Here is a 27,301-nt window from a genome sequence, read left to right as displayed (position 1 = left end):
TACGATGTTTATAAACAGTCGGTCCCTCATAAACGTAAACGCACTTCGAAAAATTATTTTTTTGCAATTCCTGATCATAATATCTGGTTTACAGTTCGTCTTTGAGTGATAAAACGGCCTACTTTTCCATACCAACGAAATGGGTGCTTTAATGAACATTATGCAACTCAAATTGGTTGCATAATATTCATTATAGCACTCATTTGGGTGCTATAATGAAAAACCATCGTCGGAATAGTAGTTACATGACTAAATTTTGCTGAATTAGCTTGAGTTAGTGTTCAAAGAGTGTATTCTCTGCGTCGCGTGATAATTGAAATAGTTTGACGGACATGAAGTCAAAAATTTCCAAAGGCGTACATCTATCGTTTCACGGCTTGTCGAACTATGCAATGTGGCACCTTAACATGGAATCTGATTGTTCTCTGCAGCAACATAATTTATTGCCAAGAATGATCATGTGGAGTAAATTAGACTACAATTTTGGTACAGATTTATCAAATTAAAGTCCAATTTTCGTCATTGCAAAAAATAGCGTGTGCAACTCGTTGCAAAACTCGATTTTTTCAGCACTCGTAGTATTTATACTACTCGGCAAGCCTCGTTGTATAAACGTACAACTCGTGCTGAAAAAATCATCTTTTTGCAACTTGTTGCACAAACTACTATTTCGTGTTTATGAATTCTCTTTATTTTCATAAACGAAGAAAAACGACCCACCTTGCCATATGTGACTCACGAACTCACGATGAACTGTCATCATTATTATCGTCATCATCGATCACCATCATCAAGAGTCAGCTGTCAGCCAAAAAACGCCAAAAAGCAACGAGCTGTGAGTGACCCGCGTGTATGTGACACTGATGGTTGTCGAACATCAAACAAATATACCCAAATTTTAGAGGAATTGCATCATTCCGTTTTCGCAGTTACCATCGGAGCTCCTCCCAATCCAGCGATCGCAGCTAAGTTGCATCTTTCCGTAGGACGTGCAATTGCTCAGGTAGGTTTAAGACCCCATAGTAGCATACGTGATGTAACAAACCCCAGCTGTTGCAGGTAGAAGGGGGTTTGACCTTGAAGTGGAAAAAAGGCACGAACATGAAGATAGTATGTGATTAGTGTCGTCATCCAGCTTGATCTGGTTCGTCTGAATGGTGGGGTAGATGTGCTATGTGCGTAACGGGACGTCTGCAAAATATCGCTATTATGATTGTCTCGATTTGTCGCTCAGTCGATCATTCAGCAGTTATTCGTCGAACTAATCGGATTCGTTTTTCTTCGCTTTTTTAATTACTACATATTGTCCCACAATGCAGAACTCCGTTACAATGGTCAACCATCCAGTAATCGAAGAAGGAAGTGGCGATAAGCTAGCTCGTAAGGCACGGGAATCTCCTTTCATGCCGATCGGACTGGCTGGGCTATTGCTCGTGTGTGGTATCGGTGCCTACAAATACCGAAACCGTCAAGGTATGTCCACTTCGGTGTTCCTGATGCAGCTTCGTGTTGCAGCTCAGGGAACGGTCGTTGGGGCTCTATCGTTAGGACTGGCTTATACAATGGCCAACGAATACATCTTCAAAAAGAAGGAGGAATAGAATGATAAGTGGCTGTAAAGTGTGCAGTTTTGAGTTAACTAGGATTTAAGTCGACTAATGGTAAGTAAAGCACGGATATTTCTGTACTTCAACTATGCTATTAATGAAAACACATACATATTTATCTATAGCAAGTTTTTCGATCATGTGTTATAACAAATATTAGGGTATCCCAAAACATTTTTTTTTTGTTTGTCAAATACAAATACACCACTTGAGACAAGAACAATAGACTATAGAATCAATAATGTAATTGCGTCAAACCGGGCCCTAGATATGTTACTACAAATGATTGCATTATGTCTATAGCAAAGCATTTTATTGCTGGATTTGTATAAAAAGACAAGCAGTGATAAACTAATTTTTCAATAAGCAGCAAATAATATACATATTCATGAATCGAAAAACTTCGTTTACTGATAAAATAACTATAATTAATATCAGTTTTCTTATTTTCTTGGCTTATTTTTTACAGTTGTAAGCAAGTATTCATCAACTCTATAACAAAACTCAACAATATTTATTAGTTCTTTCCTTAAGATTATTATATCTTTTTTCTCCTGACAAAAAATAAGGGAAATCCCCTCAAGCGCGAATATTGTAAAAGAAAGAATACGAAGTTAGTCAATGTACCCCGATTCACTGTGATTTTAGCGCAAGAATAAGTGAACTATAGTAAACCAAAAGGAAGAAGAACATGTGGAAAATCACCTGACATAATAATGTGATACGAAGGAGGTGGACAAATCATTTAGATTCAGGAAACATTAGACAGGAAGCAAGTTTCAATCTGATACTCTAGAAGAGCCAATAAGCAAAGTGAAACTCACAATGACTCAGCAGGAAAAAATGATCCTAGTTTGCACGCGCATTTTGTACTCTTCTTTCTGTTACGGGTTAGTACTGGCTTCACACACAGAAATGATCTGTTTTAGCTTCGTGTGGGAGATGGTTTTAGCACATTAACGACAAGCTGACCGAGCGATGTTACTATGTGATAGACATTTCCACTTAGTGTACAGTACACGTGAATAAATTGTTTCGTTTATGGAGACATTAATCCATCTTGTTTATTATTTAATGATATGTTCAGAACAGAGGTTGTTCTAAAATGACGTCGGAAGTTTATAGATAAGAGCGGAGGGGTATTCAAATTTTGATGTTAGTGTATGTGATCAGTAAACTAGAAAGCATTAGAAGTAATCGACGTCATTTTCGAATTACCTTGGCTCGTATTGTCAATTGTTTATATAACTCGGTACTGAGTATCTGAACATAATATAGAATGCGATGGAGTATATGATGACTGGCCAATGTATAAAAGAATCTTTTTTTTAATTAGGATCTTTGTTCTAGTTTTTATCAAAACATAGCGGAAATATTTGCATTTTCGGGTGAATCCAGAAAAAAATGTGTTCTACATTCATGCTATTTATAGAAATTATTCGCATGCTTGCTCGACGGTGCTACTACAGCTGTTTATGGCGGACGTTTGCTGACGTGTGTTTTTTTGAAACCTGCCTCAAGGTTGAGATTATTCATTAGGGTGGGGTAAAATTGTTATAAAATTGACGATTTTACTCTTGGCTAGATTTTTACCGGCAGCAAAATAAAATTTCCATAAAAAAATACCGTAAAAAATAGGATATTGTCCATAATAAATAAGAGTAGAAAAGGGAAATATCAAGGAATTTTCGGGGTTATCCAGAGCAGGGAATTAGTTTTTCTTGGATGCACATGCGAAACAAGCGACAAAATAGAATCAATGACAAAGCTTTGTTTTTGTCGAAGATAATAATGACAAAGATCAAAAAAAAATAGAAAACAATTTTGTTCCTAACTTTTGATCCCCTTATTTTGCATTATCTCTACAGCAAATTTCGGTTTAATGCTATCGTAGTTTCAGCTTTTATGGAAATATTTGGGAATCTAACTCTGATAAGAAAAATATCGTATTCTCGGAAATATCTGAGCATGCAAGGCAAATAATTTTTGTGATATTCATTGGCGTAAATAAGGGGGCAGGCATTGGATTGGAACTTCAGACAGTAGTCGTAATGAAGCTTCCTTCTTGTTTAGTGGTCAGAAGCAGAATGAACAATTTATTCTAGAAGGCTTATTTTTCTACATGTCAAAAGCATTGCCTACTAGGCACTCAATAGAATTGTGGTTGCCACGTTGTTGCGCTCCATCATGACGGGATGCTATGTCTTGGAGTTTTGTAAAGTCGCTGCCTATCTTCCATCACCAGGGGCCTCAGACTTACTAGTGCCTCTAGTGCCCAAGAATTTTTGTAAAATAATTCTATTCAAATTTCATTTCCATATTTCCTACATATTTCTTAATTTTGTTGGTTTGTTGGTCTACCGATTTCATTCAAACTTTTGCAATTCCTGATCATAATACCTGGTTTACAGTTCGTCTTTGAGTGATCAATCGGCCTACTTTTCCATACCAACAAAATGGGTGCTTTAATGAACAATATGCAACTCAAATGGGTTGCATAATATCCATTATAGCAATCATTTGGGTTCAATCAAAGTTAATTGCCTATTTCCGGGATTAAACCACCTGACTTGGACGTTAATTTACAATGTTATGGAAACTCATATGTGAATATGTACGTTATGTGGAAGATATTGATTTGAAAATGTATTGGAGGTAACCACTTTCCCTTCGATGGGACTCGAACCCATGACCCTACAGTACGCTAGACTGGTGCTTTAACCAACTAAGCTACGAAGGACCTCCGTCGGCCTTCGCAACCTAGCGGCTACTGAACGAGCTCGAGATTCCCAAATTGGACGCATAGTCAAATCACTCGCAATCCATTTCTCAAGCCAATACTTCCACATGTGTATTGTACACGTCCACATTAGAGGAGCGTGAGTATTTAGAATGTCTGGCGGTTTAATCCCCGGAAATAGGCAATTAACTTTGATTGAACTGAACCTGAGTTGCGTGCTCTTGCCTACGCAATGCGGTCGGGTCTGAGCTTGACGACCGACTGGCAAATGCTTACACAACCTCACTTGATCAGTACCGTTGCTGATGAAGAATGTGTATAGCCGCCAGACATTCTAAATACTCACGCTCCTCTAATGTGGACGTGTACAATACACATGTGGAAGTATTGGCTTGAGAAATGGATTGCGAGTGATTTGACTATGCGTCCAATTTGGGAATCTCGAGCTCGTTCAGTAGCCGCTAGGTTGCGAAGGCCGACGGAGGTCCTTCGTAGCTTAGTTGGTTAAAGCACCAGTCTAGCGTACTGTAGGGTCATGGGTTCGAGTCCCATCGAAGGGAAAGTGGTTACCCCAATACATTTTTCAAATCAATATCTTCCACATAACGTACATATTCACATATGAGTTTCCATAACATTGTAAACTCATTTGGGTGCTATAATGAAAACCAACATCGGAACAGTAGTTACATGACTACATTTTGCTGAATTAGTTTGGGATAGTGTTCAAATAGTGTATTCTCTGCGTCGCGTAATAAATGAAATAGTTTGATGGACATAACATCAGATTTTTTCAAAGGCAAGTTTATCTATCGCTTCAAGGCATGTCGAGCTATGCTATGTGGCACGATAACATAGAATCTGAATGTTCTCTGCAGCAAATAACATTATTTATTGGCAAGAATTATCATGTGGAGTAAATATTCTTTAGTATTTTGGTACAGATTTATCATATTTAAGCTCATTTTTCGTCATTGCAAAAAATAGCGTGTGCTCGGCAAGCCTCGTTGGATAAACGTACATCTCGTGCTGAAAAAATCATCTTTTTGCAACTAGTTGCACAAACTACTATTTTATTCAAATACTTAATATAATTTAGAATATTCGGATTATTTCGTGATTTCTCAGTGAAGTCTTGTAAAGTCAGCTTCTTCTAAATTGGAAGAAAATGAAATACATTTAAGAACACCGCGTTACCGTAAGTTATTCAGCTTTTAGTCAAAAGCATAATAATTGGAAAAGTCTATTTTGTTTAGCTTCTGATGTCGCAATTAGATCATGAGTAGTGCACATCATTAGCACAACCATGCATCATGAAGCGCACAACTCCTACATTGATGCAAATCAGCAATTCGATTCTGTGAGCCATGATTTTGGAATTTAACTTTTTCCAATACTACTGATAATGATTACTACATCAGCAATGGAAGAAAAAAGATAGCTCTTGGATTACTCCGTTTTTTTTTTAATCTTTATTAAGGTGTTTTGATTACTCCGTTACTTTAAAGTGATAATATTTTTACGTTTCATTACTGCAATGAAGATTGATCTGTTAAGCAATATATAAGGAGTCAAATTAACTCTGTAAACATCGGTGTTGAACTTAGTCTGTAGATTAAAAAACACCTTAATAAAGATAAAAAAAACTCTGTAAACAACGTCAATCAACTACTTTCAATTGAAAGATTGAGCTTCGACGTTGAATTGACGTTAAATACCTCAACCGAATAAGATTGACTAGATCGCTGCTAATATTTGCAAAACACGTGGACAAGTTTTTCTTAATGGGCAGCATAATAAAAGTAAACGTAAATTTGTGAATATTCCAAGTTCTCTTAATTGAAAGATTGAAATTTTGTAATGATTCGGCCTTTTGTATCATTCGGCCTTTCGTGGTTCGACCTTCTGGGTTTACGGCCTTTTGTGGTATACCTTGGTGATATATCCGGATTATAGACACTATAGGTTCCATAGACGAGCTGAGGCGAAGGCTAGTGTAGCCAAACGAACTGTCAGTTAGTGTAGCCAAACGAGCATGACGTCACTATTGCAACCCAAAGCAACGCAGCGTGTGACGTCAAATTCGCGTGGTACACTGTGAAAAAGTGGAAAAACACTTTTAATCGAAATAACCCAACCGTGCCTGCGCTCGTCTATGGAACCTATAGTGTCTATAATCCGGATAAGTAAAAATCTAATGCAACGTACACACCAGTCAAGCAGTTCGACGAACATTGACTCCGCCCCCAAGAAAACGCTTCGGTTGCTGCTTTGTTTGAACGTGTGTGAAGTTGTTTGAACAACCATTTGACAGTTGGCGGCTCGGTTGAAAAAACGGTTTGATTTTGGTTTGAGTTGTCGGAGGTTCGCCGAACATGTTTGAGCGTTTGTAGTGAAGTTGCACAAACTCCCTATATTTTTTGATGGTTTGATGGTTTTGATGGTCGTTCGTGTGTGATATTGTTGGTCGAATAAATTGATTGTTCGTGCCGCTGTTGGTAAAACTTGATGGATGTTTGAATAAACGAGATGTGGAGTCAATGTTGGTCAAACTGTTTGATCGTGTGTACGTTCCATAATACTATCAATGCTACAGTCAAGTTTCTCTCCACGTCTCGATATGTAAAGGACCATCGAGATAGGGAGAGATCGAGGATAGAAGGGAAATTGAAATGGGTACTAGATCCAAAAAAAGCTCGTTGCTATGAAAAACGACAGCAAAACAAATGTTCTGTTGTTGATGTGTTTATTATTGTCCGAAGATGGTCTAGTAGCCTAAAAATTTGAACATGTCGACATAAGGAGAGTGAATCCTGAATAAAATATGATCAAAACACATCGAGATAGAGAGATATTGAGATAAGGAGGTTATCGAGATGTAGAAAGCTCATATGTGTGTTGGAGGGACTGAGGAAACTAGCAACACTATTACCAGAGATTGGCGGAGTAAAAATCTGCCGAAATGGCAACGAATGGAAATGTGTGAAATCGTGAAAATAAAACTGGAAGCACTTGAATCTTTTGCTAGCTTCTTATGGATGCAAAATGTAAACAAGTTGAATTGGAACCGCTTTTGACAGTTCGATTGGAAACAAAATGGGGTCATCGCCGATCTCTTATTCTAGTATTTCTAGAGGAAACCATCGACACAGGGAGATATATCGAGATATAGCACATCGAGATGTAGAGAGTTGACTGTATTTCAATTACTAGATCTATAAAAATATCATTAGAAAGTTTCAAAGTTAATCAGAGGTTTGAAAGTTTATCAAAGATCGAACTGACAATCGTGAAGGTTTCCCGGGCTTGTAAAGGAGAAAACTATTCGAAAGGTGTTAATGATGTATGGAGATTTTCCAAGACGTCTTGAAATTTCTAATAGAATCTGCCCTTCCATAATATAATTGAACACTTTCTGGAAGTACGTAATCATTTCTGCTAGTTCAGGGAGGCTCAGAGAATTTCTCAGAGAATTTGAAATTTTATTAGAATTGACAGGCTAACTGTGGATTAATCAAAAGTTGTATATCTAAACAAGGATATAGCTTAGCTTAACTTAGCTGAGACTGACTGTACTTGTCAATTGTTGCTTCTCCGTAGAAATGGGTGTTCGACTGTTCCGAAGGTCCGATTCCTTACATTGAGCTGATAAACCGTGGATCTTTTAGCTCAGCTCACCTAAAATTTATGATACTATAGTCCTTAAGTAAAACACGCGCCTTGAGAAACTTCCCCGAGCGTTACGCAGTCGAGTACGTGCTCTGTTGTATTTTGTACAACACAAGCGAAAATACCACACTCGCGGTACACAGCTTGTTTGAGCATTTCACGTCTATTATTTGTACCTCAAGGGGTCGAATACTAATAACTATAGATAAGTAGAATCTATAGATGAGCGAAAGCAGCATGGCTGAGTCCTTTTTTGACCATGCACGCGCGCAAATGACGTCACAGCCTTTAACATTTTTATTAAAATCGTGACGTCATGCTCGTTTGGAGACGCGTTTAACAGTTCATTTGGAGACAGAGGCATAAACACCCCCCCTCAGAGACAACATTTTTAGAAGAATTTTTTTGCGAAAAAAATTTCAGAATACAACCCCGACCAATTTTCTGGCTACGCCACTGGACAGAGGATTTATCTTCGCTCATCTATATATTCCACTTTTTGGTTTCTATCATTTTCTTAAGCCCATACCCACATACTCGGCGCTATGAACGAACACATAAACGATACCTAGTAGTGCGGTAGCGAACGAACCATACCAAGCAAAAGATCCGAAGATCCGAACAACTCTCAGCTCAGCTCATGTCGTCGTCCAGCTCGAAATTGCTGTGACATAGAAGCGAGAGCTGCGCTCCATTCAGAACTGTTCTAGCAAACCATGTGGTAAAAAAAAGATATTTTTAGTTACTAGATAAAGATTGTCGCTCCGGTTCCCTTTGTTCTGTCAAATCCTGTCAACCTGTCAAATCGTATGGATTTTCCTTCTTTGATATTTAGCTCCCCCTATATCCTCGCCAGCAAAAGATGTTCCGGACAGCGACGACAGCGACAATCTTTATCTAGTAACTAAAATATCTTTTAGTTCAAACGACCGAACTGGGAGCTGTGTCTTGCATGGAGCGGATCTTTTGCTTGCGACGATTTTTCCCGCTAGCATACTGCCACATGTGCACTCTGTTTGTTTGTAGCACCGTGCTCTGTATTTTTTACTCTCTTTTTTTTAAGTTCTCTCGCATTTCGGGAACCATGGTTCATTGCAATGTAGATGAATGCACTCGCTTGTATGACAATTTCAACTATACGCATGGTTAGAACTTTAGAAGCGCGCGCAAACAATGACAGTTCGGTACCCAACATGTTTCGGACAAAGGGAACCGAAGCGACAATCTTTATTTTGCAACTAAAATATCTTTTGAGAAAACTAATGACACGTGATATGGTTCAAAAGATATTTTAGTTACTAGATAAAGATTGTCGCTTTCGTCGCTGTCCGGAACATCTTTTGCTGGCAAGGATAGGGGAGCTAAATGTCAAAGAAGGAAAATCCATACGATTTGACAGGGATGTACCACACACGTTTCGCAGAACAAAGGGAACCGAAGCGACAATCTTTATCTAGTAACTAAAATATCTTTTTATGGTTCATATAACATATCAGAGACTAGGGAATGAAATGCAAGTTATTCAAATTAACGATTTGAGATAAAAGATATTTTAGTTACTAGATAAAGATTGTCCCTTCGGTTCCCTTTGTTCTGCTGTCCGAAACATGTGTGGTACATACCTGTCAAATCGTATGGATTTTCCTTCTAACATTTAGCTCATATCCTCGCCAGCAAAAGATGTTCCGGACAGCGACGAGAGCGACAATCTTTATCTAGTAACTAAAATATATTTTTTGAGATACATTTTCATGGTAACTAACAAAATGTAACTTAGAATTATGTATAGAAAATAATGTTGAGTTAAGTTTGTATCCAGTTTTCGGCGAGCGGTAATGGCCGCCACCTTGACTGCAGGTTAGTCTCTGATTTGACATTTCTGGAGGTCAACTGCACCCACCTTTCGAGCATTTTGATCAACGTGGTATATTAAAAGGCTTGAATTCACTTAATCAGCACCTTCTTTATGCCACATTGGTCAGAATGCTCAAGTGGTGGGTGCAGTTGACCTCCAGAAATGTCAAATCAGAGACTAACCTGCAGGCAAGCTGGCGGCCATTACTGCTCGCGGAAAACTGTGTGATGTGTGTGATGATTATGATTCTAAATGAACTCCTAGACTTCATTAATTTAATTTAAATTCGCAAAGAAAAAAAGCGTAATGAATGTTATTAGTTTAAAATTGTCGGTTAAAAAAAAAATTACCTGGCTATAGCTTGACATTTTATAAATTTCAAAGTGAGGCAACCCTAATGAATGACATGGATGTTTGAAATTTTAAACGATAAACTAAATTATTGTTTTTGTTAATTATTGTTATTATTAATTATTGTAAATTATTGTTTAATATGAAGGTGAAGGTGCAAAGAGCTCTCTTGCTGAGCTCCAAGAGCTTTTCGGTTACTTTAACATTGGGAATTATAAATCTCTTTGATTGAGCACACTTTTCGGCAACCAACCAGTTGGTCATCAACCTTTTGTGCCCAGAGTTTCAATTCAATTTTTATAGTACAGTATGATATATACCGCAGAAAGGTTCTGAGCCAATAATTTTTTTGCATTTAAACCTTGTTTCGCAAGCTCGTGTGCCTTTTCATAACCTTTAATGCCACAGTATCCTGGAACCCAGTACAGGATTTACGGAGTTCTCTTGGAACAATTTTCGCAATGAAAGAATGCAGTCGCAGACAAGTTTTGATGTACATTTAAAGCTACTCAATGCTTTGAGTGCCGCTTGACTATCTGTGAAGATACAAATATTTGCATATCTATATTTCCTCTCTACACAGATATGAGCACATTTTATTATAGCAAAAATTTCTGCTTGGAACAACGTTGGATAGTTTCCCATTGCCACTGAGATCGATATCCCAGGCCGAAGATTCCTGCTCCCTGTTTTTGTTCCTTTTTTGAGCCATCTGTGTAGAATTTAATGGAACTGTCCCAAACAGTGGGACCTCCGATTTCACCAGTCCATACGTGATGGCTCACGTATGTTATAAGGAATGTCATAGTTCTCCACAGGTTTCATCCAGTCTCCACTCATATTCATCACTGGCCCATATTGAAAATTTTGTGAAATACTCAAGTGGCCCACTAAATCGCCTGACTTGAATAACTTCAATCATTTAAGTGTTTGCATATTCTTTTTCCGCTTCTAACTGCACGAATTTATACAATGGTAGCCGATTTAGAATTGCATCTCACGATTTTGAAGGAGATGCGTAGCATGCTCCCGTTATAACAATGGACACTAGTTGCAGTTGCAGTTTTGTCAGCTTCTTCTGTGCAGTAGCCTCTTTTGTTTTTGGCCACCATACAAGAGCAGCAAATGTCAGTTTTGGACGAATAATGGAAGTATAAATCCACTTTATCATTTTTGGTCTTAAGCCCTTTTTTCTTCCAAATGTTTTAGAGCATATCCAGAAGACACTAGTTGCCTTTCCGATCGCACACTCAATATGAGCATTCCAGTTTAGTTTAGAATCCAGAATGACTCCCAGGTATTTGACCTGTTCACTTAGCTGAATTTCTAGTCCTCCAAGCTTAAGAGCTTTTAGATCAAGTTTCTTTTTTCTAGTGAATGGTACAATTACAATTTTTGACGGATTTTACCGAAAGCGCCTTTTCCACTTTAGATACAACTGTATGAAGTGCCGTAATTGTTGACTTACCGGACTGGTAAGCAAACTGGAACTTAGACAATGGATGTTTAATCATGTAATTTGAGTTGATATAATCACTCAACACCTTTTCCATAGTTTTCAACAGAACTGATGAAAGACTAATGGGCCTGAATGATTTAGGATGCGTCTTATCTCGCTTTCCTACTTTTGGTATGAAGATATTTTTTACTTTCCTCTTAATAGTAAAATAGCTTAATTATTTTCTCAATTACCGGAAGTCAAATATAATTAATAATCAATATAGCTGGTTGTCCTGTGGGCAAATATCAAATACCATCACTTTTTTATGTATGTAATGAAGAGTGACGGCTATTGAGACATGTTTTCCCATATTGACTGTAATTTGAGTTCTGATACATACATTTGCACTCTGTTTTCACCTATGCAAAGATTTAAAAGTATAGAATCAGTGCCCTGCTATGTGAAATTTGATTTGAAATTGTAAAAAATCCGAGTTTAAGCAAGGTGAAATCTGTCACAAAAAAAGCGTTGAAACGTCACGAAAAATTGACTATTTTAAACTTTCTGAGAAGTAACTATTGCATTCGCTGTTTTAACAGATGAAATCTCAGTCCAATTAACGAAAGTCTTTCACTAGATGGGCTACGAAGTTTAGCCCAACGAGCGAAAGTTGACTGTATTATCAAGTATTCTTCTTCTTCTTCTTCTTCTTCTTATTGGCATTACATCCCCACACTGGGACAGAGCCGCCTCACGCCTCATTAAGCACTTCCACAGTTATTAACTGCGAGGTTTCTAAGCCAAGTTACCATTTTTGCTTTCGTATATCATGAGGCTAAAACGATGATACTTCTATGCCCAGGGAAGTCGAGATAATTTCCAATCCGAAAATTGTCTAGACCGGCACCGGGAATCGAACCCAGCCACCTCAGCATGGTCTTGCTTTGTAGCCGCGCGTCTCACCGCACGGCTAAGGAGGGCCCCATATCAATTATACTAATTGTTATTCAAAAACTTGATTTTCGCCAAACTATTATCATACCGCAGAATCATACCAAATATTTTATTTGATGATTTAGGTATTGGCAAATATGGGAAACGCATCAATAATCTCAAAAATTGAGTTTGAAAACTTGGTGCTCTGGTGGACCTGTCCGAAGAATGTGTCTAATACTTTACACCTCATATAGGTACCTGGCCATCCGTCCATAACTGGAAACAAATTGTCTGATGAGTTAGCTGGCACTGGAGCAACACAAGGCTTTATTGGTTCCGAACCAGCTATTCCAATATCTAAGTGTTGGGTGAAGCGTTTGATTAGCTCTTGGGCTTCCCTTCAGCACAAACGGTATTGAAGTAGTTTGGATTCATGTCGACAAATAAAATTGTATATCCGAGAGCCATCCCTGGTCTGTCTAAAAAGAATTGCAGTGTCTTAGTCAAGGCCTTGACCGGTCACTGCCGACTCAACTATCACATAGCAAATATGCAATGTGTTGAAACGTTTGTCTTTGATAGTTGCGAATCCGATTATGGGACTTCTTATCATTTGATATGTAACTGCCCAATTTATGCGCAACTACGTTTGCAAATATTTACACTTATAAGTAAAATTGACTTCAGAAACCTCTTTTTTTTTTGTCTTTATTTAAGAGACTTGCAGCCCGAGGCTGGCTTGTCTCCGAGGACTTCAGAAACCTGAACCTTCAGAGTATTCTGTTGTTCATAGCCCGTTGTGATAAGGACCTATAGTCAAATCTCCATGAATCAATGTACTATGACTCGATATCGACCATGCCATTGCCGACCATTGCCATACCTTATGCCAATTTTAAAATATTCGAAATTTTCACGAATCGAAGGTTCCTTCGATATCGACTCATGGAGGTTTGACTGTATGAGTTTTTGTACGTTTCAACGTTATATGCCCTCTTCAAGGCCCCCTTTCCGAAACATCCCATTTTTCTCCCATCCACATTACTTTCCTTTTTGTTCACTTCCTTTTCCGTCAGGTGCGTGATGAGACAGGGTGTGAAGGCGATGGCACAAATCTCCTAAATTGAGATGAACATGACCCTTGAGCCGCATATGATACAATCGATCTGGACCAGCTATGGCAGCTAATGCACGAACACGGTTTTCCGGATAAATTGACACGGTTGATCAAAGTTTCAGGGGCATTCTCGAGTCCCTTCGAAGCCCGCAGAGGGTTAGGGCAAGGTGATGGTCTTTCGTGTCTTCGTGTTTCTGTCTATTCAACATCGCTTTGGAAGGGGTAGCAGGGATTAACACGTACAATTTTTAATAAGTCCGTCCAGCTATTTGGCTTCGCCGACGACATAGATATTATGGCACGTAACTTTGAGATGATGGAGGAAGCCTACATCAGACTGAAGAGGGAAGCTAAGCGGATCGGACTAGTCATCAACACGTCGAAGACAAAGTACATGATAGGAAGAGGTTCATGAGACGACAATGTGAGCCACCCACCGCGAGTTTGCATCGGTGGTGACGAAATCGAGGTGGTAGAAGAATTTGTGTAATTGGGCTCACTGGTGACTGCCGAAAATGATACCAGCAGAGAAATTCGTAGACGCATAGTGGCTGGAAATCGTACGTACTTTGGACTCCGCAAGACGCTCCGATCGAATAGAGTTCGCCGCCGTACCAAACTGACAATCTACAAAACGCTCATTAGACCGATAGTCCTCTACGGACACAAGACCTGGACGATGCTCGTGGAGGACCAACGCGCACTTGGAGTTTTCGAAAGGAAAGTGCTGCGTACCATCTATGGTGGGGGGCAGATGGCGAACAGTACGTGGAGGAGGCGAATGAACCACGAGTTGCATCAGCTGTTGGGAGAACCATCCATCGTTCACACCGCGAAAATCGGACGACTGCGGTGGGCCGGGCACGTAGCCGGAATGTCGGACAGTAACCCGGTGAAAATGGTTTTCGACAACGATCCGACGGGCACAAGAAGGCGAGGTGCGCATCGGGCAAGGTGGATCAGGTGGAAGATGACTTGCGGACCCTCCGTAGACTGCGTGGTTGGCGACGTGTAGCCATGGACCGAGCCGAATGGAGAAGACTCTTATATACCGCACAGGCCACTTCGGCCTTAGTCTGAATAAATAATAAATGTTAATGACCCTTGAGCCGACGTTCTGTTACCTGTTCACATTTTTTTTTCATCTTGCTCAGTTCGTCGATTGGTATATAGCACTGTGGGTCTACGAGCCTTCTATAAAAAGTTCGCTTTTGGAGTGAAATGATAGCCTTTCGGTACAACTTCGTTGTACGAGAAATGCAAAAACAAGTAAGTGCCTCAAACTATGCAAAGGTCTGTTCTAGGGAAATCGGCATAGGAATCATGCACACAAATTGTTGAAATTAAACACTCGGAGTTTTTGTTGATTTATTACACAATTGATTTTACAGATGTCACGTTACATGTAATCATTCCGCATTACTGCTGAGCGTACATGCACCATGGATTGCTCACACATTTTACTCTACATTGCAGTAGGATTCATCTTCAAATATAGCTTATTCAATGAGTAAGGTGATTTGAGGCGAATCTGGCCAAGTGTCGAATTGATCAAGCAGAGAATCATTTTTCAAATTCGCATTTAAGCCATGTATGAGAAAGAACCAATATTTGGAAAAGAAAAAAAATAATAGGCCGGCACAAATATTAAAAGGGGAGAAATTTGAAGAATATTGGAAATGTTTCAGGTGTGCTTATGGAAAAGAAATTTTAAATTTGTAGCGGCCTTGGTCACTTGCCAAATAACATACTGATCAACTTCACTGTGTAACGCCAAACAGCCTTATCTCAACGTTCGCATACAAGCCTGAATATTTGCAGGTTATTAAACCTGTTTCATTCACTTGATACGTTTTTGATTTTATTTAATTTGTCCAGCAATTTTGTGAATGATGCTTGATTTCACGATTTAAAATTTTAATTAATCTATATAAAACATGTTATACAATTTTCAACATACTATAAAACGCAAAATAAGTTTTGAAGACTTACTTAATATAAATGCTTGAGACAAACTCTATTGTTTAAATTTTGAACCTTGGATGACATCCAAATTCAGCAGATCTAAGTCGTGAAGTTATCGCAGCGCCAATCTTGTTGGGTAGCTCAACGATCAGCTCGAAGCACCGATGAGGTCGATCTACAACCCCACCGAAATTTATTTACTTCCAAAATTTGCAAGATTTTCTTCCTGGCGCATTCAAATGAGTGATGAAAGGTGGAAAAGCCGCAGTCGGATCCATCCTACATAGGTGACGCACCTGTCTGCGTTTTTAAATCTTCGGGAGGTTCGTGAAACAAGCGCACATGCTTTGTCATATCTCGTTGCCGGGTGAACACCCGGGAACAAAACTCGCAGTGGAAAATATCCGACACCGACGCGGTTGCGTTAGGTCCGTGGTATCGTTCATGATGCTTCTGGAAGTCCCTACGCTCGGAGAATTTCGCTCCGCAATCGTTGCACGTGAATGGCAGGGTAAGCGTGTGTAGACGGAGATGCTTTTTAAGATTTTTATCTGTTGTATAAGGCTTTTTGCAGATGGGACACTGCACCCCGCCGGACTCCACTACTTTCTGGTACTGACTGGTGCGAACTTTTGGGGTGGTGCCGACCGCCGTCCCAACCCCATTAGCAGCCACGTTGATTATTCCCTTTTTGGAGGATGATGCTGGTAGATCTAACATGTTAACAAGTTCTTCAGGAAGTCGTTCTACCGGGAGTACATGTTTAAACTCCGTGTCAATGTCTATCCTCGATTCTGTCTTGGCTATGTGGTTCGAAGTGCCGATAGCTGGAACCGGCCCTTCATGATTCACTCGTACTAGTGATCGTGGGTGTTCTAAAGCGGCTCGATCTCGGGGATCATTCGGCAGGCGAAATTCATAACCCAAGCCCGGCTGCATCAACGGGTACATGTACCCAAAGCGCCGGTCATCCATTTGGTTGCCGTTATTCTCGGGTTGTTCACTCTTCGTAATAGCCCGGTTCATTTCAGTGCGTTTCTGCTTTATAATCCAATCGTTCTTCCTACAACGATCACAAAACCGCTGGAATTCTTCCAAAGCAAGGGTACATTTCCAGCAGATTGCACCGGTAAAATCCTCCTGATAATTTATCTGAACGCCGGTCCACTGATACACCTGATTGATTAATTTCTGATTATGATTACTGCCCAGGGGGAATATCGGCACTACTTTATTTTGCGAAAAACATAATCGGCAATACGTAGCTGGGTTATTATTCGGTCTAGAATGTACAAAATTGACGAAATTAGTGAAAAATTAGTTCTACTTTTTAAAATCTTCACTTAAAATTGCGTACAGTTAACTTACACATCGCACACATTAACATTCATGTCGATGCGTTTTATTGCCTGAAGTTTCTTCTGCAAGAAGAATTTCTTTTTTGATATCTCTACCTGGAATCAGAACTAGAAATAGTTAATTTTTAATAACTAAACTTCCGATAAAATTTATACGCGGAGTAAATTTTATATTTTTTTGTAAACAGAAGCTTGGGTTTGAAGATTGAAGAATTTGTGAGGCAAAGAACTGTCAAAATAATATATTTTGCTCTAGGGATCCTATAATGAGAGATATGCAAATACTTTTCCAGACGATTTAGCAACGCTGTTACTTTTGTTAACAAACGCTTCCAGCACTTGCCGGAGCGCAAAATGTTGAAGCTTGTATATGACTTTGCATTTGATAACAATTTGTCTGTCCACTAACAGTGTTTAAATAAGCATTATCACTAAAATTAAAGTGCAATACAAATAGGCGAAACACAATACATAAACTAGATTACTTCTACTCACGAAAGATAAACAAATTGTTTATTCGATGAAACTTTTCTTAAAATCTATTTCAATACCTCTCAACCTCGTCTAAATCTGCAACAATAACAACGTTCATTTGGCTCACGTTTTGACAGTTCTCAATGCTCGATTGGCTTACAATGGCCGCTTTCGCATATCTCTCATTATAGGATCCCTATTTTGCTCTCTCTCGCTCTTCTGCAGTTTTCTTGCAGATATCGGCGATATTAATGTGATGTGCACCTCGTTTTTCGAATTTCATTAGGTCGATTTTAACAAGATCACTGTAAACCCGACAATACTCTTTAAAGAGTAAAATACACCCATTATTTTTGTATGTATGAAACTGTCAAAATAATGGGTAACTATTTTTTAGGATAATGTGTATTTAGTGCCCATTATCAAGTTCCATGTTTTTACTCATTATTGAGTGAAAATCAAGTTGAAATAATAATGAACAAACATTCGAAGATGCTGATGGCGTAGAAGGTAACAATTCAAGACAAAATTTTCAAAACGACTTATCTGCTTTTGTAAACAAAGATTCAAACGATGATTTGACTAATCTGATCGCTCTCCCACGCAAACCAACACCACCAATAGGTAGGTGAAGGTTTCCGCTACCTGTTGATGGTGTTGGTTTGCGTGGGAGAGCTATCAGATTCGTCAAATCTCGCTTAACTTTTCAAAAGGACCTAAGTAACATTTTTTTCATGAATTAATTTGAATAGCGCAATCAACAGAACAACATGAAAGCTATTGATTGCAGTATTCAAATTATTTCATGAAAAAAATGTTACTTAGGTCCTTTTGAAAAGTTAAGCGAGAAATCGTCGTTTGAATCTTTGTTTACAAAAGCAGATAAGTCGTTTTGAAAATTTTATCTTGAATTCTTCTATTTATTGCTGTTATTTTTAGTAAATATCTTATAAATTTTGTCTATTGCAGCCCAGGGATCTATAATGTTATCCGCAAACAATAAAATAGCCTTCAACAAGCCCTAATTCCGACAACCGGCATAAATGCAGTAGTTCTTGGTGCAGCTGCTTGTGGTATTTCGCTGATAGGGAAGACAAAGACGTTTCTCGGCAATAAGGAAAGCCTTCCAGCGTATGGTCCCGGAGCAACTATAGGTATTCTACCGGATATCGGGAAGCCGTAGACGGTGGTCGGTTAAGGGACTTAAGGGATGCCTTAGATTTCGCGATTGGCTCTGGACGCAGCTGCTGCTATTGCTCTGGACATCGAGACGCCGAATAAGTGTATCTGCTCCGGTAGAAATACCTAAAACTCCGCCCGTTAGCTGAGTTCTTTCGATCAAGGATTGACCATAAATATATACTAGAAAGAACAAGAGAAGCATTGGCGCTTTTGCCCGAATATTTACATTTAATTTATTGTAAATTATGTTATCATCATGTGCAATAATAAAGATTTTTTCATGAAAAATAATAAACCGCCTAATTGCTTGCATAAGATTTATACTAAATTTCAACTAGCTTTTCAAAATAATAAAGAGTAAAATATACCCGTTTTTTCAAGAATAGTGCCATGGATAATGGGTAAAAAACACCCCTGAATTTGACGTAAAGGGCCTTTACCCATTAATGAGTAACAGCGTTTACTCTTTTAATGAGCTCTTTTAAACAGCTCTTTTAGGCTCTGTCTCATTTGGAGAATTAAACCGAAATTAAACTTAAAAGTGACATTTAAATAATTATCAAATAACCCTGCTCGCAGAGCAAAATTACTTTTGACAGATATTGAATCATTTTCCATCGATCTCCTATTGGAATTGCTGGGTAGCACCAGCTATTCTTTTGACCGGGTGATTTTTTTTATTTTTGAACTGTCACTTTTAAGTTTAATTCTCCAAATGAGACAGACCCTTAGGCTCTGTCTCAATTGGATAATTAAACTGAAATTAAACTTAAAAGTGACATTTCAATAATTATCAAATAACCCTGCTCGCAGAGCAAGATTACTTTTGACAGATATCGAATCATTTTCCATCGATGTCTTATTGGAATTGCTGGGTAGCACCAGCCATTCTTATAGCGGGGTGATTTTTTAATTTTCGAACTGTCACTTTTAAGTTTAATTCTCCAAATGAGACAGACCCTTAATGAGTTGAACTATTTAACTTCATAATGGGTACTTTTTCACCCATTAAAGAGTACTTTGGTGGCACCACAAACCTAGTTACAGATCCCTGACTCCGAAGAATTTCATTTAAAATAAGAGGTTCCTGATACTAGAATACTCTAGTACTTTTCATTCAATTTTCAGTAAAATTTATTCAACGTAGTCGCCTTTTACATAGATCAGAGTACCCCTCGTGGATTATTTGTATCTCTATCTCTTTTTCACTCATTGAATTTTGAACAACGCACTGCACCAAAACGCCAGTTGCTATCTACTTTGTTTTGCATTAATCATGGCTTGACATAGTTATTTTGACTACTTTAAACAATTCATCACAACTATTAAATATCAAGAACCTATTTAAAATCGTAACAATCAATGACTGGGTTTTTAGTAGGGATCCTACATTCAGAGATATGCGAAAGCGGCCATCTTGAGCCAATCGAGCATTGAGAGCTGTCAGAATCTGAGCCAAATGAGCACTGTTATTTTTACGGATTGAAAGGTATTGCGATTGTAATGAAAAAGATTTTACGAAAAGTTTTGTCGAATAAACAATTTGTTTTACATTGGCAAGTTGAAGTAGTCTAGTTTATGCATGGTACTTTGTTCATTTGTATTGCCCTTTTCTTTTAGTGATAATGCACTGTTGGACGTTAGATAACGAAATCTGAAAATGCCATTATGCGCAAAGTCATGTTCGAGCTCCAACATTTTACGCCATGGCAAGTGCTGGCAGCGTTTGTTTACAAAAGTAACAGCGTTGCTAAATCGTCTGAAAAAGTATTCGCACATCTCTTAATATAGGATCCCTAGTTTTTAGGTGCTAAAAAAACATTTCGATTTTTTTTGTAAATTTGCTATTCAACTTATCGGACTGTTTTTTTCTGGTGTTTTCATGGTGTTGACGTTTCTCTGATTATCGCACTTTCATGTTTATTTTTCGCTTTTCATCACCATCGGGGGTAGGTAAAAAACATTGAAAAAAAAAACAGTAGGTTATAACTAGGGATCCTATAATGAGAGATATGCAAATACTTTTCCAGACGATTTAGCAACGCTGTTACTTTTGTTAACAAACGCTTCCAGCACTTGCCGGAGCGCAAAATGTTGAAGCTTGTATATGACTTTGCATTTGATAACAATTTGTCTGTCCACTAACAGTGTTTAAATAAGCATTATCACTAAAATTAAAGTGCAATACAAATAGGCGAAACACAATACATAAACTAGATTACTTCTACTCACGAAAGATAAACAAATTGTTTATTCGATGAAACTTTTCTTAAAATCTATTTCAATACCTCTCAACCTCGTCTAAATCTGCAACAATAACAACGTTCATTTGGCTCACGTTTTGACAGTTCTCAATGCTCGATTGGCTTACAATGGCCGCTTTCGCATATCTCTCATTATAGGATCCCTAGTTATAACCCGTGGCCAGGTGTTGGCTGTTTCGCAAGGCAGCTACTTGGAGTGCGGCCGAAATCCTGCATTCAATCCTGCGAAATCCTGGTTTACGCACAAACCGCAATTCAAAAATGTGTTCCTGGGAACGAAGAACCACGCCGAAGGGCAGCGAATTCGGAGAAGTGTGTTCAGGTAAGCGGGGAGCCAAAAGACGTTAGCATAGTCGGGAGGGAGCGATAAGTATTATTATGTTTTTCGAGATGCTGCGGAAAATGGGTCCTTTGGGGACTGCGGAATGGCATGGCGAGTGTTTTTTGAGGTGTACGGCGTAGTGAGTTACTTCGAAGGAGATGAGACAATGGTACTACCCGCAGATGTGGAATGCAGAGACGTTTGGGCTGGGCTAGGCATTCCTCCGGAAAAGATAATCATCTTCGGAGCGCATAATATTTTTTGGGAGATGGGCAACTTCGGTTCTTGTGGGCCCTGCACAGATATTCACATCGACCACTCGAAGTTGGCGAGGAAGTCATGTCAGAAGATCGAATATTGTGGGTCATGACACAACGCACCTTTTAGGCCGCGATGTTCACGTAGTGTCTTTTTAAAGCTACGTACACGCGGCGTTAAAATAACGCTTTTTCCCTGTGCATACCGGTCTTTTTGACGCCGCGTGCACTCAGCGTTGAAAAGACGCTACGTGGGCATCGAGCCTTTGCGTACAATCGATTGGGCTGCACCTTTGAGTTTTTCTGATATGTCAAAGGGAATGTTTCTGGGATTGCATAGGGTTGATCCACGAAGGCCAAATTTTCCGGCGGCTTCACTCGAATGGTTGGCAATGCCAGCGGAAACGGAAATATGACAGAAAATATATGGCTTGTAACTAAGGTAGATTTTCGGACGATGCTTCTCGTTTAAATTCAGCTTATTTGGTAATGAATTCCGCGGGAGGGGGAGGGTGGTTGTCAGGGGTATTGAATCGCGGTGATAGAGTATCGGTGGGACCGAGTTTGAGTTGGCAGCGTTAGTGGCGTCTCATTGCTTTTCGTTCTTTTGCGTTGACATTTTATATTTCAGGTTTTTCATCATCACCATACCGCAACAAATTACGGTTTTTAATGAAAATTCCACTGTTTCCAAGGCTTCAATTGTAATTACCTAAAAGAATTATACCTACTTAAACACTTAATTAATCAAGTCAACCAGCGATCGGTAGGTATTTGGAAGTAGAGTTGATAAAGAACATCACGATAAAATGAGCTACGATTATTATTATTATTTTATTGAATTCTTAGTATATATTACATTCTGTATATTTAGCTTAGGACTGAGATGGTTGTTAACCTGACAGCAGTGAGGTGTGGGACTAGTTCAGAGAAGGAAAAATTAGACAAAAAAAAACCTTCGAAATTACTATTAGAGGGGTGATAGTATAAGGAAAGTGTATAAATCTAAAAAAAATATCACAGTTTTAATTGGCTAACTCTTCTAGCAACGGATTTCCCGAGGTTCTGCAACCTAGGTGGAATTTGGTTCTGACCAAGGAACTGGTTGACCATTTGCTCTTATTTCACGTTGGGGAAGGTTTCGAGGACTGCGTCTCCCGGTAAAAAAAAGGCTTAAGTATTCCTGGCGTTAACTTTGATTTTCCACTGCTGCTGGTACGAGTGACTGCTAAGCTTGTTACAATTTGTCCAGGACAACTGAAGCACACTGAAGCATCTCGATGTGATGATAGAAAACAGGTATCGTCGGCAAATAGGTAGTACTGAACGTCAGCGATCATCACAATGTCTGCAGTGAATATGTTATAGAGGATCGGACTGAGTACTGCTCCTTGAGGCATACCGTACGGTATTTGTTTTCTCTCTGAAACTTCACCATCAACTGTTACATGATACGTTCCGTCCTTAAGAAAACAGCGTATGATTTTCATGATGGCTATTGGAAAGTTACCCTGATGTTTCATCTTGTGGAGTATGGCTTCTTGCCATACCGAGTCATATGCATTTTCCACGTCAAGGAATATCATTCCGGATGATTTCCCTTGAGCGAAATTCAACCGAACTTGTCTAACTAGACGCTTCAACTGATGACATGTAGAATGCCCTTTCTTGAAGCCAAATTGCTGGTCTGGAATGATCCCAGAAGTATCCAGGTGAGCCTCAATACGGATCAGTATAAGCCGTTCCAGTAGTTTGCTGAGACTGGACAGAAGGCTGATCTGGCGGTGGCACAGTGTACTATTTTAGTTAAATTTGTCAGTTTTGCTGCGGTAACAAAACGCGCTGATCACTTTTTAGGGCCGATGCCCACGTAGCGTTTCAAGCTGCTTGCACGCCGCGTCCACGCAAGGTACCCAGCACGTAGCCGTCCCACCGGAAGAATCTGCTCCGCTGTACACTCCGGAGCAACTGATGCCGATCTTCGCGCAGCTCGCCACTCGGCTGCGCGGCTGCAAAACCCGCTTCGACCAGGTCTTCACTCTTGGCATGTTCATCATCGAAAATGGCTGCTAGGGTGGGCCTGGTCAACTGGAACGCTTGCTCGCTCAAGAGCAAAATAATTGAGCTGAAGGATTTCCTTGAGGAGAAGGAAATAGACGTGGCGTTCATCACCGAAACGCACCTAAAACCGGAGGTGAACATCAACATCCCGGGCTTCCGCATCGTGCGACTCGACCGGCCGACCAGGGGAGGCGGTGTGGCCATCGCTCTTCGCTACAACATCAACTGTCGTCTGTTTCCAAGCTTCCAGCTCAGTGTCATCGAGGCTATCGGTGTCGAAATTACCACTTCGGTCGGCACAATCGATCTCATCGCGGCGTACTGTCCAACGCAAGCCAAAGCCGGCGATGGATCATCGGCTGCCCTTCGGAGGGACATCGTCAAGCTGACACGGAGGCAAGGCCAGTATATCATTGCCGGCGACTTGAATGCCAAACATCAAGCCTGGGGCAACAGTCGCGGAAATCGAAACGGCACCATCTGTAGCAACGACATGGAGGAAGGCCGCTACACGATCTTGAGCCCGGATTCCCCCACTCGGCTGAGTCGGTCCGGTACCCACGCAACGCTCGACCTCTACATAACAAACCTAAGTGACCACGTCTCGCAGCCGGTTGTATACCAGGAGCTCAGTTCGGATCACTATCCGGTGGTGGCGGAACTGGGCTCCTCGGTCAATCGGCACCAGCAGTTACGGCGGAACTACCACCGAGTGAACTGGTAGCGGTTCCAGCAGTGCGTCGATAACACCGTCGATTACGAGGTGCGTCCGGAGACGCCGGAAAGTATCGACCGCCAGCTGTGCGCCATCGAAGAGGCAATCTCGGTGGCCAGAGAGCAGCATGTCCCGACGGCTCGGCAGGTAAGCAACTCCTTAAACATCGATACACTCACCAAAGATTTGATTCAATTGCGGAATGTCACTCGCAGGCAGTTTCAGCGTACTGGACTGCCTGAGCTTAAGGCACGCTGCAATCGAATCACAAAAATTATCAAGGCCAGAATGGTGGACCTAAAAAATAACGACTTCTCGAATGAGATCCGCACTCTCCCAGATTATGCTAAGCCGTTCTGGAAAATGACCAAAATTCTTAAATCCAAGCCTCGGCCCATTCCACCCTTGATCCCAATAGACAATAATGGCTCTAAGAATCGCTTTATAACTCCTGCAGAGAAGGTCGCTGAAATAGGTCGTCACTTCGTCAGCTCACACAATCTTGGGCAGAACATCGTCAGTCCACACGAAGCAGCCGTCAACGAGCATGCTAACAACATCAATTTGATTCCCAACGACTTCTCGGAGGAGTTGGAGATCTCAGCTGGCGAATTGACGGCCTATATCAAATCGTCGAAGAACATGAAGGCCCCAGGCTTCGACAGCATCCTGAATCTCGAGCTCAAACACATGAGTGCTCCGTTCTTTGAGCACCTCTCACTGATCTTTATTCAGTGTCTCCGGCTCAGCTACTTCCCATCGTCCTGGAAGTCAGCGAAAGTCATCCCCATCCGGAAGCCTGGGAAGGATTCTTCTTCTCCCAAAAGTTATAGTCCCATTAGTCTTCTCTCAGGGTTATCCAAACTATTCGAAAAAACTATTCATCATCGGTTACTTGAGTCTGCCGAAAATCTCAACATCTTGCTCGAGGAACAGTTTGGTTTCCGATGCGGTCGGTCAACTGTACACCAACTGACCCGAGTTACCAACGTCCTCAGACGGAACAAGTTTGCCTCGAAAACATCCGCCATGGCCTTACTCGATGTCGAGAAGGCATTTGACAATGTATGGCATGATGGCCTGGTGTACAAACTACAACGCTACAATCTTCCCAGCTACCTGATGAAAATCATATCATCAACAATTACCTGAAGGACATTCCGGGTCTCAATCAGCAAAGCGAGTTCCAATGCGCACAACATCGTCGCAGACGTCCCCCAGGGCAGTATCATCGGGCCCCTGCTTTTCAATCTGTTCACCTCCGACATGCCAGAACCTCCAGAAGGCGACATTTTGTCTCTGTTCGCAGATGACATCTCCATCGTCTACAACGGTAGAGTGATCAGAGCGCCAGTGGCAAAACTCCAACGAGGCCTGGATGCCCTGACAGAGTACCTCACCAGCTGGAAGATCTGTATTAACATGTTCCGCCTGGGGACTGTAAAATCATCCTCAATGGCACGACTGTGGAATGGGCCAATGAGGCCGACTACCTTGGCTTGACCCTCGACAGCATGCTTATTTTCAGGCAACAGGTTGACAAAACGGTGACAAAGTGTAACGTCTTGTTGAAACTACTGTACCCTTTGATCAACCGCCGGTCGTCATTGTCCCTGAAAAATAAGCTTGTTGTCTACAAGCAAATCATCCTCCCTGTGATCGAATATGGCATACCGGTCTGGGAGAGCTGCGCTAAAACCCACCACCTCAAACTTCAACGGGTCCAAAACAAATTCCTGAGGATGATCCTCAACACCCCTCCCAGGACAAGAACATCCGAGGTCCACCGTCTGGCTGGAATAAAAACCTTACATGAACGCTTTGGTGAGTGTAAAGAAAAGTTTAGGGTCCGTTGCTTGCACTCGGACCAAGAAGCGCTTAGGGCGCTAGTTCCAATCTAGGTTATCAAATTTTTATTGTAAATATTAGTGTACACAGTAGTTAGGTTATCAAATTTTAAAAAACACACTAGCGCCTCCTGAAGGCCGTCATGATACATTATATTTTAAAAATCAAGTAAAAACATAATAATAATAATAATAACAATAATTGAAATTGAAGTTGTAGGGCCAAGCCGGCCGATCACTGTACATGTTAAAAATGATTGTAGAACAAAAAATGTTTTAAATAAAGAAGAACTTTACTACTACTACTACGATGTTCAGATAGTGAATGAAAAAAACAATTATTTATTTGCTATACATAGTAACAGTTTGGTAATCATGGCATGCTTGTGAATCCTGTATCGTCGCTGACTCCTACAAACTGAACCCAACCCGAGACCAATGATATTGTCGGCGTAGCACCAACTTAGAATTCGGAAGTCGGGACTTCCGAACCGAACTTTCCTCCGAAGTTTTATCTGTCAAACTAATTGATGCGTTGTTTAGCGCATCTTTAGGCGAATCCAGCGCACTACTTCCGAAGTTGGGAAAATTGCCTGTATCTGAAGAAAAATCCAGCTTCGGTATAAAAAGCGTTCTAACTTTATTCCGGATAGACAATATTGTCGGCGTAGCACCAACTTAGAATTCGGAAGTCGGGACTTCCGAACCGAACTTTCCTCCGAAGTTTTATCTGTCAAACTAATTGATGCGTTGTTTAGCGCATCTTTAGGCGAATCCAGCGCACTACTTCCGAAGTTGGGAAAATTGCCTGTATCTGAAGAAAAATCCAGCTTCGGTATAAAAAGCGTTCTAACTTTATTCCGGATAGACAATACATTTTTATCCAGGTCGTCATCAGTGAAAATATTGAAAAAAAGATTGAAGAGAAATGTATTATTGTCAATAATCGTGTCGTCTGGCGTCTGTTAAAAAAATCGACTTTTTCTTTCGACTTTTCGCTTGAACCCCTCTGATTCTGATTGCACTCATACCATCACATATGTCGGTGCACCGTTACAAATACCAATGTCACCGCAATGAAAATTATGCTTTTATCTCTTTCTTTCCTCCTACGATCTCTATCTCCGGTTGCATTCTAGT

At 40.3% G+C, this 27,301-nt stretch overlaps 2 protein-coding genes across 3 annotated transcripts; one reads left to right on the top strand and one right to left on the bottom strand.

Annotated features, from left to right (window-relative positions):
- Positions 1 to 819: 819 nt before the first annotated feature.
- LOC134224218 (HIG1 domain family member 1A, mitochondrial-like) lies at positions 820 to 2,661 on the top strand. Of its 2 annotated transcripts, XM_062703520.1 has the most exons (3): positions 820 to 1,003; positions 1,320 to 1,661; positions 2,077 to 2,661. In XM_062703520.1, the coding sequence occupies exon 2, from the start codon at positions 1,332 to 1,334 to the stop codon at positions 1,599 to 1,601; it is 270 nt and encodes an 89-aa protein (XP_062559504.1). In that variant the 5' UTR covers positions 820 to 1,003; positions 1,320 to 1,331; the 3' UTR covers positions 1,602 to 1,661; positions 2,077 to 2,661. The 2 variants fall into 2 exon arrangements, with proteins under 2 accessions (XP_062559504.1, XP_062559505.1); XM_062703521.1 differs by lacking the exon at positions 820 to 1,003 and having other exon boundaries at positions 1,314 to 1,661.
- Positions 2,662 to 15,616: 12,955 nt separating this feature from the next.
- On the bottom strand, positions 15,617 to 17,283 carry LOC134219661 (chorion transcription factor Cf2-like). Its single transcript, XM_062698465.1, has 2 exons — positions 17,050 to 17,283; positions 15,617 to 16,963 (listed from the first exon to the last, which is right to left on the bottom strand). The coding sequence occupies exons 1-2, from the start codon at positions 17,070 to 17,072 to the stop codon at positions 15,961 to 15,963; spliced, it is 1,026 nt and encodes a 341-aa protein (XP_062554449.1). The 5' UTR covers positions 17,073 to 17,283; the 3' UTR covers positions 15,617 to 15,960.
- Between the last annotated feature and the right edge of the window lie 10,018 nt (positions 17,284 to 27,301).

This window comes from Armigeres subalbatus, chromosome 3 (genome assembly GCF_024139115.2).
Source record: "Armigeres subalbatus isolate Guangzhou_Male chromosome 3, GZ_Asu_2, whole genome shotgun sequence".
In the NCBI taxonomy this organism is placed as follows: domain Eukaryota; kingdom Metazoa; phylum Arthropoda; class Insecta; order Diptera; family Culicidae; genus Armigeres; species Armigeres subalbatus.
Note: the sequence above shows the minus strand (reverse complement) of the source record. Positions and strands in the feature narration are given on the sequence as shown.